The following is a 17,603-nucleotide window of genomic DNA, read 5'->3' as shown; positions in this document are numbered from 1 at the left end:
TACATCATTAAACATTTTCAAAACCTTAATTAAAAAGGTCTTGTAAATGTCAAGGGATAAGGCAGCAAGGTAAGTGCAAGGCCTGTGGAAAAAAAAAAAGATTAAGAAGAGTCTATTCCCAGGAAACTTAAAATAGAAAATGTATGGAAATTCAAAGCATTAATTACATGACAGATTGTTGACTTATGTACCATGTAAGCTCTGGCCTTTTCGAAACAAGTTAACAAAGTGTTTGTTTTTGGCCGGGGGAAACACAAACCTATGGCCTTTGCAAAACAGATCTGATCTTTTTTTTTTTTTTCAAGGAGTAAACAATAGTTCAGCTTTTGAATTTATGCTTTATAGGGAATAGGCAACAGATGTAGTGTAACTTTCTCTTGGTCATTATAGACCATGCACACTGCAAAAAAAAAAAAAAAAAAAAAAAACCCTTCAGATTACAGACAGTAAAATGCTTTCAGCTTGATAAGCCATGGCCTCTAGGATCAAACTAGAGACAATACAGATTTTTTAAGTCACCGACGGCTAACATTGTGTTTCCGATGTTCGCACGTGCAAATTTATATTGTAAAAGTGGTAGTGTTAATTATCAGTCAGCTTGAGATGTAATTCATTATATCCCACATAAAATTGTCAGGTTTAGTCACATTAATGCCCCAGCAGTTTGAAATACAAACCAGTGTACTGCAGGTACTCCATACTACCAGTATGAGAGTGGCATTGATACAATTTTGGGGGGGGGCAACTTAAGCCACGGGGAATGTGTTATTGAAAATAAATACAACAAACGGAGGACAGATTTCATAGATTTACAAAAGAAGTACAAAGTAAAGTGTATGAGCCGACTGGAAGCCTGCAGTCACCGGTTACACTTTAAGTAACAGTTTTTGGTTTCTACTAACTACAGTTTTGTGCTAAGGACAAAGCTTTTTTTTTTTTTTTTTATTCTAAGGCCACTTGAGTACCTCAAACCAAAGATCTCTTTCAGATCTTTATTTCCAAATAACGCAACTCAACGTTTGACTTTTCAGTCCCTTACATGTTTGTTCCTCATGCAAAACATTTTTTACTAAAGCCTTTTTTTTTTTTTTCCTTTGTATTACCGTATTGTTTATAAATGCAAGGCAGCTATGCATACGTCTCCTCAGTTCTACAGAGCGGTGATTAAATGATACTTTGAGAAGGTTGATTGCCAGAAGCGTAGACAGTTTGTGGAATCCAGACATCTTCGGGCTGATGTGTTGATGGAAGTAGGTTGGCGGTTCTTTGGGATGAGAGGAGTGGGTCCGGAGGCATAAGCAAGGCAGGCCCCCTCAGCCTTACAACACCGTGCTCTCAGAGTCAAGCTCGCTGTCCTTGGCTTGAGGGGCAGGCTGTGGATCCAAGTCAGGAATGAAAGCTCGATGTAGGGGTTTAAATGACATCCCCGAATCTACACAGTCCAAAAAAAAAAGAAAAAGAAAAAAGATTATACGAGATTTAAATGACCAACTGTATCATTTCAGAGTGCAGTACTGAAGTGTCTAACATATACATTACTTAATATAAACTATGATAATAACATATCTGGTAAAAGCACTCTCTTGCATTGAAAAATGGTGTTCGAAAGCAAACACAGGCCAATCGACAAGTAGGGTTGCGGTTTCTGAAAGAACTGTCATGTAAACATAATACGATATGCACCTGTTATTTGAAAACCACAAAAGCAAACATGTTGAAGTATTTGACAAGCTTGTCTGACAGATGAGTAAAAACAAATGAAGTCCAAAATGTTCGAAAGCTTGCATCCAAAAACAAATTAAAGCCAAGCAGAGTTTCTGAGATGAGTACAGTCCTCAAAAGTACTACGCTTCTATCAGAAGTTCTAAATTTAACAACAGAACAAATATTTAAGTGTCTCATTAAGAGGACAACAAATTGCAGAATATGTCCTCTGGTTATATGGTAATGGAAATCCATACAATAATGCATTTTCGGATAATTTAAAAACAGTACTTTATCCAGGAATAGTTAGTCTATGCATGATACAAACTGAATGACTCGTTCAAAAATGTGAAAATTGGTCTTATGGTAACATATCGAAGATGTATGAGGTAGACAAATGATGTTATATGTTTCATGGCAGGGGCGGGGGCGGGGGTGGGGATTAAGATGCAACATAAAATCTCAAACTGCAAACTGGTGAGTTCAAGCTTTAAGTTATTCCTAGACAACCAACCTGTCTGACATGTTCCTCAACCTGTGAATTCATTATGAGATGGAACTATTAGTGTGCAAGTCACATGACATTTTTGAATTAGAATAATATACAATGGGACTGACTGTTATTACGCCATGTTATTATGTTGACCCTGACAAACATGCTCATTGTCATTCGACTTGTCAAACACCAATTAATGAACATAAACACTCTCACACACACACACACACACACACACACACACACACACTCAACACAATTACAATTTTACTGAGCTAAAGAAGGGGAAAACCTCAATGTTCAGGGCATAGTAAGTCACTAATTATATGAGACCTACCCATCATTTTGTATGCGGCGCTGCAGATACCATTAGAATCATTCCCGGCTCCTGGCGGCTGTGGTGGAGGAGGAACATTTGGTCGGTTGCGGGGTTTAGGCACAGGCCGTGGACGGGGGAGTGAGCCTGACTGAAATGGAGGGAAGGCATTTGTGCCCGGGCCATCACTGTTAGCTGCTGTTGGTGGCGGGGTGTTAGGGGGAGTGGGTGTGCTTGGTGGGGATATGTCCCCTTCCGGCTCTCGTCCGGTCTGACTGAGGGATTTGACTTGAGAAGGGGGTGTGACCTGTGTAGGAGGCTGCGGAGGTGGATGGTTGGGAGCCTGAATGGGAGGCTGGTTGCTTGAGTGGCGACGAGGTGCTGTAGCGGGTTGAGCCGCTAACTGAGTAGGGCTAAGACTGGTGGGAGAGTGACTGGAGGCAGGTCTAGAAGAGGGGGTTAGGGACTGAGATGTCCCTGAAGGAGGATGCTGTGCTGTCTGACCGGTTGGCTGCCCTGGTGGTGGGTTTGGTGGTTTAGGTGGGGCAGGGGCTGGCTTCTTGGTACCTAGGATAATAGAGTTTAGCTTCGGTTAGGGGCGACACTCTCATTAGTAAATGTCAAATTGCATATTTGGACATTTTGTAAACAAGCCACAGATGAGAGAAATTACAACCTCTTCGTGCCATGTGAGGACTGTGCCCGGAAGTTGCTGGCACTTGTCCCACAGTCAGCTGGCCTGACCCCCCCATCCCATTTCTCTGTGGTGGGGGTGTAGATGCAGGATCACATGACTTTGGGCTGAAAAACAAACATAAAACTAGATATTTAATTCAGGAAAATCGTACTTTTCTTACTATGACTCCATTACACAAAACTTAACATCAAAATTTCTCTTAGAACTGCCAAATAACTAAATGTAAATGTAAATGTAGAACTAAACACAAAAAGTAAAGTCTTTCTGCCTCAAATACTGACATCAGAGCCCTCTAAAATGCACTTCAAAACATTATTCAAACACTTGTTCGATTACACAAAGAAATAGTAATTCCTCAAGATGTCTGAATAGTTTGCAGCCCTCACTGTTGATCCCTAGTCTATTTGCAGAGGCAGCTGGATGTCCAGTGAGTGCAGACTCACAATGAAAATTGCTGTGTTGAGTCTGCAGCTCAAACTGAGCTGAATAGCAATCCTCCCCCATGTTTGTTCATTCGAAACAGATTCGCGCAAAGCACGCAGAGATGTTTCCTCTGGCCTCTTCTTGACCAAGATGTGTGTACAATCTTTTTCTCGCAGCTTACGGTATTTCAGTAGGGTTTTAAAAATTGAGAAACATGCCCTTTATGCCCTCATTTCCTCAAAGAGGGACGTTGTGTTTTTGTTTGTAACGGGTGAAGTTAGCAATAGCATTTCAGTGTGGCTGGTTTGTTTGTTTGTGCAGTTCGTTGTCTATGGAGCACTTCTACGCGCGGCTCTTACCTGATCTCCTCAGTGTGCTGGGCGAGAAGCTGCTGTGCTGCTGCTAAGGCAGCCATCCCCAGCGCCAAGCTAGGTTGGCAAGCCTCCAAGCCCAAGCCCACCGGCGCAGGCTGCTGGAACAGGAGCTCAGCAACAGGCTGCCCTGCTGCAGTACCTGCAGCCTCCACCGGGGGCAGTGGGGGTTGGAAGGCAGGCGAAGCATGCTGTTTTCTAGTTAAAGTACTGCCTCTACGAGGATTGTGATCCAGTAATTTGTTAGCAGAGCTACAGAGAGAAAAACAGTGAAGAAACCACCAGTGCCAAGCTGAACTCCCCAGTAAAAGTACACCACTCTAAGAGAAGTAAAGAAAAGGATGCCCAGAGCAGTACTTCCAACAGAGATGCTTCAGCAACACAATTAGCACAGTTTACATGTAGAGCAAGAGAAGAAAAAAATCAATTACACCCATAATTCAAAGGGAATTAGGATAAACAGTTACCATGTCAATGTTCAATTAGATTTGTTAATGAGGTATTGATTGAATTAGTGAAGTGAATCAGCATTTTGATCACAGTGAGACCATTTATGTATACAGTGTAATCTCTCTGAAAAGCTCTGGATTCAATTTAATGAAGCACAACCTAGACCTAAGAGGGTTTATGCCAGGGAGGAGTATAAGTGAAGTTTGGCATAAAGCCGCCGCACCAGCGAGGAATACCTGTCTCTACGTGGCATTTCACACTCAGGTCCCACCATGCTGCCAGGCCTCTTCCGTTCCGTAGTGCCGGAGTCGTAGTCCGGTGTGGTCAGATGGTTTACGTGGTTCGTCAAAGGCGTCGGCATGGTGAACATGCCTGATACGTTGAACTCCACATCTGGATGCAAACAGAGAGATAAGAGTGTTGAAAAAAATAGTCCCGGGGGGGTTGGGGGGGGGATCTGTTTGCTTTGGGCACTCTGTCCAAATGGGCCATACCTTCAGGGAAAAACCAGTCCACATGCTGGATGATTGGTTCAATAATGGACACCACATGAACAGACGTAGCGGCAGCCATCTCTGCCAGGCTCCTGTGGTGAGAGGAGAGAACGTTCAAAGAGGGAGGAATGATGCATCAAAGTAATTCTTCACTCTGTACGAGTTCTCTCTCTCTCTCTCTTACCCCTCGGTTTTGGTCCACAGTAGGTTGGGTCCCAACACAATGGCAATGTTGCTCGGAGTCATCTTATTGATCTCGCTCTCTTGAGCAAGCTTAGCAAGGAACTTCACCAGGTACCTAGAACCATAGACCCAAAAAAACAAAAAGAAACAACAAAAAAAAAAAACTTCAAATACAGCGTACAGGCCCTGCCAGCTTGGGAAAAAACTCTCAGAGAATATGTCAGGACATTAGTCATAGTGACTGTGACTAGTGTAGTACAGGCCCTGTCATCTTAAACTCTCAGAGAATATGTCAGGGCATTAGTTATAGTTACTGTGACTAGTGAAGTGCCATTTCATACCATCACTATAAATGATACTCTCTCAGATTGAAAGGAAAAAAAACAATTACACCCAGTTTCTCTGAATAATACACAAGAGCTGGAGAGACCCACCTGAAATTAGCTTTGTTGCTCTTTGGTAACTGATCACAAGTCACCCACAATGCTTGTAATCGTTTGTCTGGGTCAGGCACACTGTATGTGAAAAGATACATTCATAGTAATTACAGAAATGTACGACATGACAGAACTGTTTCTTTCGAAGTTTTCAGATGTAAAAATATTGAGCAGAACTTTTTTTTTTGGGCTTACTTAGCTGCCTGAATCCACTCATCATACAGCTGGTAAGTCATAAGAGGCTCTGGCAGTTCCCTCAAATAGGACTTAAGTGCTCCTAGAAAGACAAAAAAAAAAAAGAGAGAGTTGTCAATATACAAATAAACTGAAACAGCCGACATTGCTGTGTCAGTTCACGGAAAAAGGCTGCAGTACCAGCAACAGCATGAGGGTCAGAATAGAATTCCTCTAGCTGAGAGGTGGAACAATCCAGCGCTGCCTTCAGCTTCTTCAGCTTTGACGCCCCTGCAGCGATGCGGAAAAGGCCCTGACGTGCAGCAAGGGAAACGAGTCAAAGGCATGTACAGACAACGCTGCGCAACGGCACACATCCAAAGGGGCATTTTACAATTCATTTACGCATGCCGCACCGTCTAGTGGTCGGTACGCCATTTAACCATTTAAATGTGAAGGAGCCCGGCGTGTGACCTCTGCTAGGGTTTGGTCCGTGCTTTCACATAAGGCTCCTTGCTACGGCATTCGGTCTTCACTTACGAGAAGCCTCCTCCTCTTGCTAGGTTCGTGCCAAGCCTTTAAAATGCCTGTAGGACGAGCGTGTGTGATTACTTTCCCGTACCTCTTCCTTCATGCCAGTCTCCAGTAGCATCATCACACAAGCTTCTAAGGGCAATGCTATTTCCCTGCCACTCCTCTTCAAGTGCTCATCGAGGGCTGTTCCAAACGCTGGCTTTTCGGTCCACGAGTCTGTTCAGAGGTCACAATGGCTTGATTAAATAATGTGAGAGATATTATAAAAGGTGGCATTCAAAGAGCATTAACTTACTGTTTAAGGCAGCTCAGTTGTTGATAACAACTTCTGTAGAATTGTGTTTTCTAGATAACATTGTTGTTCGTGCTGGGCATCGGAGTGTGCCTTTGTGCTTTACTTGTTATGCATTTGAAACTGAGTTCCTCTGACTAATCGTCAGGGCCCATCCATGTTAATATACTGCATTGGAAAAAAGTACTGGCTTATCTGAGAAGTGGGTTGAGAGGCCAGATGACTAAGACATTACAAGTATGAAAACCATAGCCTAACTTCATGTGTTCACAGCTGAATAGCACAATAACAGTTTGTCATGGGCAGGGAGTGACCTAATGAAACATTTAACACAATCAAAGTTTCACTTCTACCTCAACAGCTGTGCTGAGCTGGACATAAATCATTACAAGTGTGCTGAGAATTGTACATTAACCACATCTAAGTGCTCAATACTCATTTAAACTCTGACACTGAGTGTTCTGTAACCTCAGACTGTTTAACACTCATGTTAAAAGTCATTTCAACCTTGGCTAAAGAAAACAACACCATAATCAGTGCAGTTGTCACCTTGCTGAGCTTGAATGGCAGGCAGGACATTCTCTAGCACAGTGAGAGATTTTCGATGGTAATCCGCTTGCGCCTCTAATAACTGAGAACAGAGTACACATTGAGGAGGAGGAAGACACAAACGCTCTGTCATTTGTGAGTGAACAATTGGAGGAACAAAGGAATTGGGGGAACAAACATGGAAATCAGCCGAAATTAACATAACATCGCTCTCAGGCTGTTACCATTTGGGCAGACACCAACAAAACAAAACAACTCTCACCATAACATAATGGCGGGCATAGTCCCCTTCCCTTGAAGAGAAATTGTACATGTCAGCGGCAAGTTGGTCCTGATAAGAGGTAAACAAAAAGGGTGAAGTCTCAACAGCTAATGCATTCAACACTGTTGGACTAAGCAAACAGCTGAGATTAACCCATGTAATAAGACAGCTTGAAAAGAAAGGGATTAATCCCATTCAGAGACCCTGTGCATTCGATATAAAGGGACACATACTGCTAGGTTGACAGGCTAAATAAGGAGAGAATACTGAGTGCTGAAAAATTCAGGAATAGTTCTGCTGTTGACAGATGAGATGTATGATAGTATTGCTCGAGAGAAGACACTTGACTGACAGGTTGTTTTTTTTTGTGTGTGTGTGTGTGAAGATATCATATGAGGAAATTGTATGAGGATATCTGATGCTGCACAGTCTATATATCCAAAAACTGTCTGCTATTCATTTCCTTATTCACTGGTTTTCACATTTCAACACTAAACAGTGATCAAAGAAAAGGAAAGGAATTCACTAGTTCGTTACTGTAATTAAAGTTGTTCAACTGATGTGGCAGTACCTTGCACATCTCCACTTTGTTCAAAGCCTCATCCATCTCTTCTTTAAGCAAGTCAGCCTTGGCAGTTAGCGCTTGTGTGTTTGTTCCTGAGATTATCGACTTGGTTGCCTGCAACCACCTATGAGAGAAAGTACTGAGTACTAAGAACCGTAACAGGCAAAAAAAATAATTGCGGTCAGATGGGATTAGAACCATGTGCCAAAATCAATACCTAGCCCGTGCGGAGTCATAGTCAAGCACCAGCTTGGCCAACTGCTTCCTCTGTTTCAGGATGTTAGGAATATCCACCTGCAGGGAAAACCATTGTGCATAGTAGTCACACTGAACAATGTCAATAATAATCTCATATCTGACAACTGGCTTGGTAAGACTGATGGGTAAAATGCCATTTGAGCAGAGTAAACTGACTAGTTGGAAAATAAACATGACAAATTAAGATCACTGCGTATTTTTCCACTGTGTATATCCAATTCAAAGTCTGGGCGACAGAGAGGAACTATCCTCACCTCAGCTAACTGATTGAGGGGATCTAAAATGTCCTTTTCAATCTGAACCTCGTGTTGCATCAGCTCGGACGCCAGCCGGTTTTCTGCTTCTCCACAAAGCTCCATCATTTTTCTGCCGAGGGGCAAGAGCAAAGAAACACGCTACACACGTCTACACCACGCTGATTCTCATACAGGCTCTATATTTTCACAGGAACATCAACGTCCATTACGCAACTATCACAACAGCTGAAACACAGAGTGAAATTGATCGTAGTATTGATCCACTTCTCCCACTCACCCAATAAGAGACTCCTCCCCTAGCTGACTCCCTCCATCCTGCATGGCCTGGGACAAGGCTGTCAGGGGGAGCTTTTTCTGTGAGAAATTACCAGATAAATTTCTTACAGGAGGTACAAACCAATCACATATGGGTCACCAACATTTGACTTGAATGCGCAAGGGAATGTGCTCATGATTGAGGTACAGAAGAGAGCAAACAGAGTTCTTTTAGTGGTCACTAGTAGAGGCAAAGTAGAAGTGTTTGTGATCTCCTTACATGTCTCTTCTCTGCATCAGTTCCTATGTGCCCCTGTAAACATGTGACCAGTCTCTTGTGTGTGTTGTGGGACACCACTCGGACCGTTTCCATACGACGCTCAATCTGTGCGGAACCAAACAGAAAACATCGATAACTGCCCACAATCCATAACCCACCCAGCGCCCGACGTCACGAACCAACCAGACAGCTTACCATTGGCAAACACACGACAAAGAAAACGCCCGAGGCCAATGCCCCGACAACTGCCTTGTGATGTGAAAACGGCATTTCATACGTGGCCCGCTCGTTGCAAAACCGTCTGACTGACCACTCAATATCATCAACTCTGCATTTCCGTTTTCCTTTCAGGGTTCTCAGCTGTAAATATAAAGACACTGATTCCGACTTGCTGGTGGTACAAAATAAAAATGCTCTCAGTGGAGCTCACCGAGAAGACTTGCCCTTTTTTTTTTTTTTTTAAACGTATGACTCATGGGTAGTTTTGACACAGAGACCATTTAACCATAGAAACTGCAGCTGAAAGAAACTGGACTCCTTGTACTTCTCATTAGGGAAGAAAGCCAGAGTCTGGGAAGATTTCCAAATATTCTGCGATTCTTTCACTAGATACCCATGAAAAACATTTTTGAAGTCAATCCATATATGGCCTAACGCTGCATTTACCTTGGGGATTCTAAATTGGAAATCCTGTAGAAAACAATGAAAGGAGGTTGCCCCCCCCCCCCCCCCTTTGAAGCAGAACAAAAATGCAGTAAATAGAAACATTAGTGAAAAAATGTCAACACTAGACTTTGTGTGAGATGAGAAGGTATGTGTACATTGTTCAAAAGTCTTTAAAAAAAAAAAAAGGATGGCCAAAAAAAAAAATTATTACTGCATTCCAAAATCAGCCCATGAGTTGAGGAATTCCACAGGCTGGGAGAGGAGATAAGGGCCTCCGTACACCTCTCGGTCTCACTAACGTCATTCCAGACCCGCAAACCCCCTCTTTCCAGGCCTGCCTAGACCGCTGGGTCAAACACTCATTCTACCTCCCGTTCACACAAGCACAGCTTGGGAACACAGAGAGAGAGAGAGAGAGAGAGAGAGAGGCCCCTTGTACCTGGCATGGAAACAAGGGGAATCCTCTCATTGTTCCTGTTCTTTTTTTTTTTTTTTTTTCTGCTGAGGGAGATCCTGTTTGAGGCTAATTGTTTGGATTATCTGTTGCTAGGGGCCATTACAGGTTTCCCTTGTTCCATCACTGAGAGTTCACTGGTCTGCCAAAACATAAGCTAAACAAGTCTAAGCTGTGGGAGGTAACCTCTGTAATGGAATTAATTAAGAACACGGAACTCCTCCGTATTCTGACAGCTCAGTCATTTCCACAACAAGGCAAAGGGAACTTGCCTTGACAAGCACAAGAGACCAATACTGGGTGATGACATGTAAACAACTGGGACCTGATTCAAACAGGGAGTAGACCAGTGTCACATGACTGACACGCATTTCATAAATAGCGAATAATGCCTTTGGACAGAAATCACAGAGAGCCCAGGCACAAGCACACACAGTATGTCACAAAGGCATGCATGAAAGGCCCTCCGCTATGAGCTGTGGATATCAGTAATAGCCTTGGGGAAGCTGTGTTATGTATCTGTCTTGACAGCTGTGTTTTGGGTGATGGGATACCACTGTGCCCAGAGCGGACTAGGAGGTGGACAACACTAAGAATAAAGACAAAGGCATACATGTGCTGCAGGGGATATCAACATTATTCTTCTTGACACAAGTCGGCACACCTCTGAGTGACAATCTAGTATTCAGACTGAGCATTAAAGACATAAAGGAGTGGTCAAATAGGCCAGGTGAACACCCCCCCCCCCCCCCCCCAAAAAAAAGCCTGGTTATTTTGAACGATTGAAAGTAAACTGAGAAAATTATACTGTATTTACATTTAGTTTTTAGAAAGCTGCTTATAAAATGTAAACCGCATGATTAGTGTAAGTACAAATCCTTATCGCTTGGACTTGAATTATAACTCAGTAACTCGTTTTAAAAGTCATATTAGAATATATCCAACCTCAACAAAAATACAAGTTTAGAGATCAATTCTGAACTCTATATTATATAACAGTGAAAATGTCAGTGTTTTCAGGGTGGAGAAAAGCGTTCCACTGCATACATCAAACGCAACACAACGCAACTAGTCTGCATATCACCTCATTCATGCAAGATAGCACATTCTTTCTTCAGTGATAAAAATAAAGTGTTTGGAATGTATTTGCTTCGCAGCAGTGACTCCACCTGTTGCTACACGGTGACTCACTGGTTTCCCAGCGTTTAACTCAACATTTATTACACCCTTTTCAAAGCTATTCAGACTCACTGCTGGTCTGTTCTATGCAGAAACAACAAAAAAACGACCACATTCTCTGATTTGATCTTAAAAAGCAGTGACACAAACACTCTACAAACACCAACAGGGTAGACTGGCAAAACTGAACAAGAAAGTCGGGTGGGAAACGTGACATCAAAAGGCCATTGAGACGGATCATCAACACCCTCCCATGTTAGAAACAATGCATTATTCAGCTACAGGCAGCAGTGCCGAAGTATAGAGAAAGACCTGCAAGTCATGTTCAAACTTTAGCGTCAGAGAATTTTGACACACAAATACAAGTTGGGGGGGGGGGGTGTACAGAAATTCTAAAGTGCTAGGGTATAAAGTTCTAAGTTGAATAGTTAGAATAGTTGACTGACTATTCAAAGCATGATGGATGATGTGTATGTTTTTACAGGGAATATCTTGGTGATCAATAGAGCCAAAGAGTGAACTCACCTGTAACAGGTCATCACTAAGGACTTCTGTTTTCTCTGCCCTGCAAAAACAAAAATCACAAAGGATTAGACAGACAAAAAGCGAGTTACACCTCTTTTGCCAGGCACATCATATAAAACAGCCGATATTCAAGACACACGAGTTCACATTTCCGTGATAAAAAAAACATAAAATATTGTGTTGGAAGTCATTTCAGTAGAAGACTTTCAGTTCAGGAAACAATTTGAAATTAAACTACTTAATGCAAGATAGTATTTTGTGCACATGTGTAATCCAACTGGACAAGAGCGAAATCTTGCATTGCATAAGTCATCCAGCACAAACATGTCACTCAACTGTCTAGTTAATCAACTGGCTGAGGTGTGAGTCATAGATGGTCCTTTTCCCAGGGAAATTTCCACATACCGACATCGGTACCTCCATGTGTGCATGGTTTGGGCACTATTAATAGTAAACTAATAGAGGGCTCTGACCTTCATAGAGATTACACTCACTAAAACAAAGGGACAACACTTATTTGGTTCTCACAGCTTAATACTCACCATACAAGACAAGCTACTGTTGGTGAACAATAAATCACCTAAGCTTATTATGGTTAGTCACTGTGGCTTATCTTAAAGCATAATCATTCGAATTTGGCCCAAGAGGACTGTGATATGGCCTCAGATTCTTTAAGCCTCAGCCTGAAACAGGTGTGTCCTTTATTTTCTCTTTGATTACAATATCAGCAGCAAGATCAGGGATATGTTCAATGACACTTATCTGTGGTTGATGCTCATGCACCAGCAAAAAACTGTAAAATGAGCAGATGTGGGAATATATACAGGCTCTCGCTTTGACGCATAAGGATGAGTGCATTCAATCTAATCATTTATTAGTCTTTTTTTTTTTTTGAGTCGTTATGAGTAAATTGCTAGGCTAATTTGCTAGTTAGTGTTCCCTCCGTGTTAGTCTGGCCCTGAGCCGAGTCTGGCTTTGCTCAATGACAGCTCCAACTGAAACACTTTAAATGGTTTCAAAAATGTGAGGCAGAACGACTGGTTTCCCCTAGGTGTGGCCTCCGAGTAAGATCTTCTCAGACACAACCCTTCACTTACTTTTAATAGTTGCATGGTGACATTGCCAAGATGGCAACTGATTCAGCTGTCGCATCTGTTTTAGAAAATTCCAGGAGCCCAAGTTATATTTAGACATTAAAAATTGCTCTGTTCATTACCTTGAGATTAACAAACAAATTTATTTGGGGATATTTCTTCTGAAAAGGATGACATATGCAATGCAAAACTAATTTCATCGATGTATTTTTTTTTATCTCAGGAGTATAGCATAATCTTGGGAACTAATATAGAATTAAGGTCACATGGCACTCGAGAGATCCCTGATTTGACATCACTTTGCCATTCCAAACTGATAAAAAACGTTTAAATGATCTTTTGTGATGGCTTGAGATAAATGACTCAAATTTCAACAACAGCGCTATTAACCCTCTTGTCGCTTCCGTTAGTTTCCTTGTTCTGCTATTCTATTCTGCTTAGTCGTCCTTGTTACCCACAAAACTCAGACCAGTCCCTCCTGCTGCCAGACTGCTCTCTGTGCACTGCAGTAACCTTGTGACAGTGGTGGACAGCTGCTTTCAATTAACACACAGAGAAACAAGGAAAATGACTGAAAGACTGCAACCAAACCCAGATAGAATTCAAAAGACTTTTTTGGAAGCCTGCCTAAGCTAAGCTGTTGAGGTCACATGTAGAGTAAAAAGACTGAGGACATCAGATATCCAGTCACTGACATGGTTTTCAGCGCTGTGGCTGATGGAACTTCTCACAGTCAAACAGCTGAGATTTGCATTAAACAAAAAAAAAAAAAATCCATCCTGCGAAACAAAGCCAAATTCAATAATGGTAAAATCCTTGTTTATATTCCATGTTTTTCTTGAAAATGTGAACAATACAGGGTTTTGCCTGCAGGCTATTTTAGTCATCGCATTTATTGTTCATGACTAAGCCTACAACAGTAACTAAGTCATATTTTTTTCCCCCACAAGTTAAAGTCTTAGCATTTTAAGATGTAAGGTATACAGACTGGAAAAGATTTGAACATCAGCCATCAACAGTCAATATACCAACATTTCCGACACATCCGTCGGAACTGCCCAAAAAACTAGAACCATAGTTTCCATTTGTATTTTTGAAACATGCACAGCTATTTAAATGCCATAAAGTTTCATAACTTGAAAATATACGTCATCACTGCTTTGAAATGGTGTCCCGTAGTAACATGGCTCCTTAGTAAGCACTTAAAAATCAAACCATGAAGAGTTCTATTAAACAATCATCTGAGCCCACCAACAAGAGAGTCTAAGCGTGACTGGCTTTAAGCAGTCTCACTCAGAGCGGGTCAGTTTGTTAGACACATCATGAAACAGAATACCGCCCCCGGGTCTCTGTCTGCCACGTAAACCATTAACACTAAAAGGAAGAGGCTTTTAGAAGATGAAATGATGCAGGCTATGAAAGAAAACTCTTTAGAATAACGACAGATACCTGTTTGTCGCTTTGAAACCAGCGCTCCTTAGCTGAAAACAATGGCAGTCTTTCTGTCACTGAAAAGCCCATACAGTCAAAACAATGGTTTTACATCCTCAGCAAACCGGGGAGAACAAACCATGTTTGCAGGCTTTTGAGATTCTGTTTGGGCATTGCACCTCTGTGGACAGAACCACAGAGCATTTAACTCACTGCTCTCGCCAAAGGATTTATAAGATGAAAACCTTTTCTCAGATACTCTCATCTTCACAATCATAACATTATTATCACTGACCTTTTAATTTTAAGCACAAGACAGAGAAGCAGACTGAAGGTCAATGACATTTTGTTTTGTTGGTATGAATGTTGTTATCCAGAGGCTGATGTAGCTGGTAGGCATTTCCTAGAGAAGAAATCTACACTCAGACGGGCCAGAACAAAACATTCCAGTCCCTAATCTTTCCTAACCTTCCAAATACAATCATAGTTTAGGCAACATGTTAGCTATACTTCATTACTTTTCGAAAACTTTTCTATCAAATATTTTTATTTTCCCCAGCAAAATGGTTTGACTTGAATAAACCAACCTATTTTGCAATGCATCAAATCAATCAAAGTAGGTAAAAAAAATGTTGAAAAACTAGTTCAGCATGTAATTCATCATGCACAGCAGTTCGACGTAAAACCCTAAAAATCAACACCTTTACGTTTGCCTTTGGGTTCGTTCTTTGATTCTCGTTCTTGGAAATTAAACTTCCTCAGAACCACTTCCTGTTTAAAAAAAGAATAAGGGGGAGATTTCCTCCGAGGAGCTGCATACCGAACAGCCTGTTCTGCCTTCTCACAATCACAGGAACCGAGGGACCAGCTGAGGACTGTGTCCGGCTGGCCACCACCCGCCCCTCCAACACTAAAGTCTGCTTTCTGCATCGAAATCTCCTGATTTACAGTTGGCAAAATATATTCAGGAAATGATGAGTCTTCCAGCAGGACTCCTGTCAACCCTTGCCATGGCTGCAAATTAAAAATCTACACAATTTTACAGGCTGTTTACAATAAAGAGTTGAATTGTCCATTATAACGTGATACCCAATGATATCTTACTCTAAATAACCAAAATCTGCAAAATTAATAAATACATAAATAAATGAATAAACAAACAAACAACTCTACAGTCTTTTTTCTCATGAAAGCTTGTGAAATTAAGGTTGTCCTTGACACTCAACCCTAAACTCTGTCATTTACAACAGCCTGAAGCCCCCACACTGTATGTCTATTTATATTAGTTCAGCATGCAGCCTAAGACTAACACTACAATGGACCACTGTCGGTAGGGCACATCAATGTGTGGTGATGACTCCACAAATTGCCAGAGAATGAAGTTAATCTGCTCAAGCTACATAATTAAGCTGAGTTATAACCCTAGACTTCAAGGGGAGAAAAAAGTCCAAGATTGAATGATTATTATTTACTCCTGTTAACTTCTTTTTAACCTGCAATATTTATCTGTGGGGATCCACAGGATTTGCAGTCCAATGGGAGAGTGGTAAAAGGTATGTCATTAAATGGGCATCTGAAAGTCTTAAATCAAGGGGAGGTTGCATATGCTTCCCATTACCTGAGCAGGCTGCTACAACGTCAATTACTGTTGCTGAACAGTTGCGTAAGTTTTTGAATAATTGCTTTGGTGAATACCTTAAAAAAATATGTTAGCCTTAAGATCTTCTGCGCACAGAGAGGATGCATTCACTTTCAGTCTGTTCATATAATTAGAGCAGTCAAATCAGTCAGAGAGCAAGTGTTAAATCAAGTGTTTGTCCCTGTTGGTTTCTCCACAGAAGTATAGCACAGAATGTTGAAAAACTCTTAAAAGTGTCTCAGCCAAAGTTAAGGATGGGAAGTTGAGTCATCAACAAGAGATGGATAAAAATCTAGATCTTAACAAAACCTAACAGAAACAGTAGCTGAGATCCTATTGCACTCAGTCAATCAAAAAATAGCATGAGGGGAGTGCTTCTTAAGACTTCTTGTAGGCTTGTTAATGGAGGAGTTCGGAAGTGATGAACAAGCACATACCAGTTCACTGCTGGGTACAGAGACCAACAGAGACAGAGAGAGAGAGGATGGGTGGACAAAGAGCAAAGAGATTGTGAAGCAAAATGATAAGAAACACTTTCTATTAAACCATGTTCAATTCTGGATATCACAGAAAGTTCTTAAACATAAACATTTTATGGAATGTAAAAAAACAAAAACAAAAAAACAACACTAAATACCAAGGAATTAAAATGAACAGTGACTCTGAGGAACAGCCAAGGGTAAATAAGCAGTCCCCTGGTTGATGGGTTTGTCGAGGTTGCATATGAACAGAGGTTACTGACTTAGCATAATGAAACACAGCAACTAGATTTTTTTTTTATTTTTCTGTTTAGCTTTCTATCTATATATCCGTCTATCTGCTTGATAAAGCCTGTGTCAATAAGCAAAAATATTTTGAATAAAAATCTATGAAAACTGCCAACCAACCTAAAAAGCCAAAACAGCGGTCGGACGCAATGTACTAATCTGGGCCCATGACAATAAGTTACTTTTTTGTAAAATTAGAACAGACCAAAGCATGGGTTATAACTAAAACTGACACGATCTCGAGAGAACAGAATTCCCTTTCAGACTGCGAATATTATATGCTACTTCACCACTTCTCTCTATATAACGTCCTCCTCAGTCATACAACACCTAGAAAAATCACACATAGGGAAAATACAGTTAGCTTTAGCTATCGCCTTGACAACACAGCATAACTGATTCAGACATAGGCTAGACGCTCCGAAACACATAGCTCCCGACTCTCTGAACCGTCAGAAAATTGCTACAGATGAACTTATACTTGCCTGCCAACTGTTTGGTTGGCGAGTTGTTTCATTCGATTGAATTGTTTCTTCATTATTGTTTCGTCTTCGACCACAAATTCCAAAATCTTAGAAGTAGAAATGTGCTTCTCTCGATATGCCTCATTAGCCAGAAAACCTTTAAAGACGCATGAAGCTGTGCGGATAATTAATTTGACATTAACTAAAGAAACTTGGAGTTTATTTGCGAGAACAAATTTCAAGAAGCCCACGAAGTAACGTAACTGAAAAAGTTAAACGTCTTGCTCGTAACTTTACAATTCTAAAAATATACATGTCACTCTTGTGGTTGCTCTTCAAACGTGTGAAACAGATTTATAAATTTCACGTAATCCGAATCTCCACGGT

General features: G+C 41.3%; 1 protein-coding gene across 1 annotated transcript; it reads right to left on the bottom strand.

Moving 5' to 3' along the window:
* Positions 1-1,059: 1,059 nt before the first annotated feature.
* On the bottom strand, positions 1,060-17,456 carry arhgap17a (Rho GTPase activating protein 17a). Its single transcript, XM_030773406.1, has 20 exons — positions 17,238-17,456; positions 11,822-11,861; positions 8,998-9,102; positions 8,740-8,816; positions 8,460-8,571; positions 8,165-8,241; positions 7,954-8,071; positions 7,383-7,451; positions 7,121-7,202; positions 6,368-6,495; positions 5,947-6,058; positions 5,767-5,848; positions 5,569-5,649; positions 5,136-5,249; positions 4,952-5,043; positions 4,694-4,850; positions 3,996-4,259; positions 3,193-3,317; positions 2,538-3,083; positions 1,060-1,432 (listed from the first exon to the last, which is right to left on the bottom strand). The coding sequence occupies exons 1-20, from the start codon at positions 17,288-17,290 to the stop codon at positions 1,320-1,322; spliced, it is 2,547 nt and encodes an 848-aa protein (XP_030629266.1). The 5' UTR covers positions 17,291-17,456; the 3' UTR covers positions 1,060-1,319.
* Positions 17,457-17,603: the final 147 nt, after the last annotated feature.

Source organism: Chanos chanos, chromosome 5, assembly GCF_902362185.1.
Source record: "Chanos chanos chromosome 5, fChaCha1.1, whole genome shotgun sequence".
NCBI lineage: Eukaryota > Metazoa > Chordata > Actinopteri > Gonorynchiformes > Chanidae > Chanos > Chanos chanos.
The sequence above is the reverse complement of the archived record's forward strand: the minus strand, read 5'-3'. Positions and strand labels throughout refer to the sequence as shown.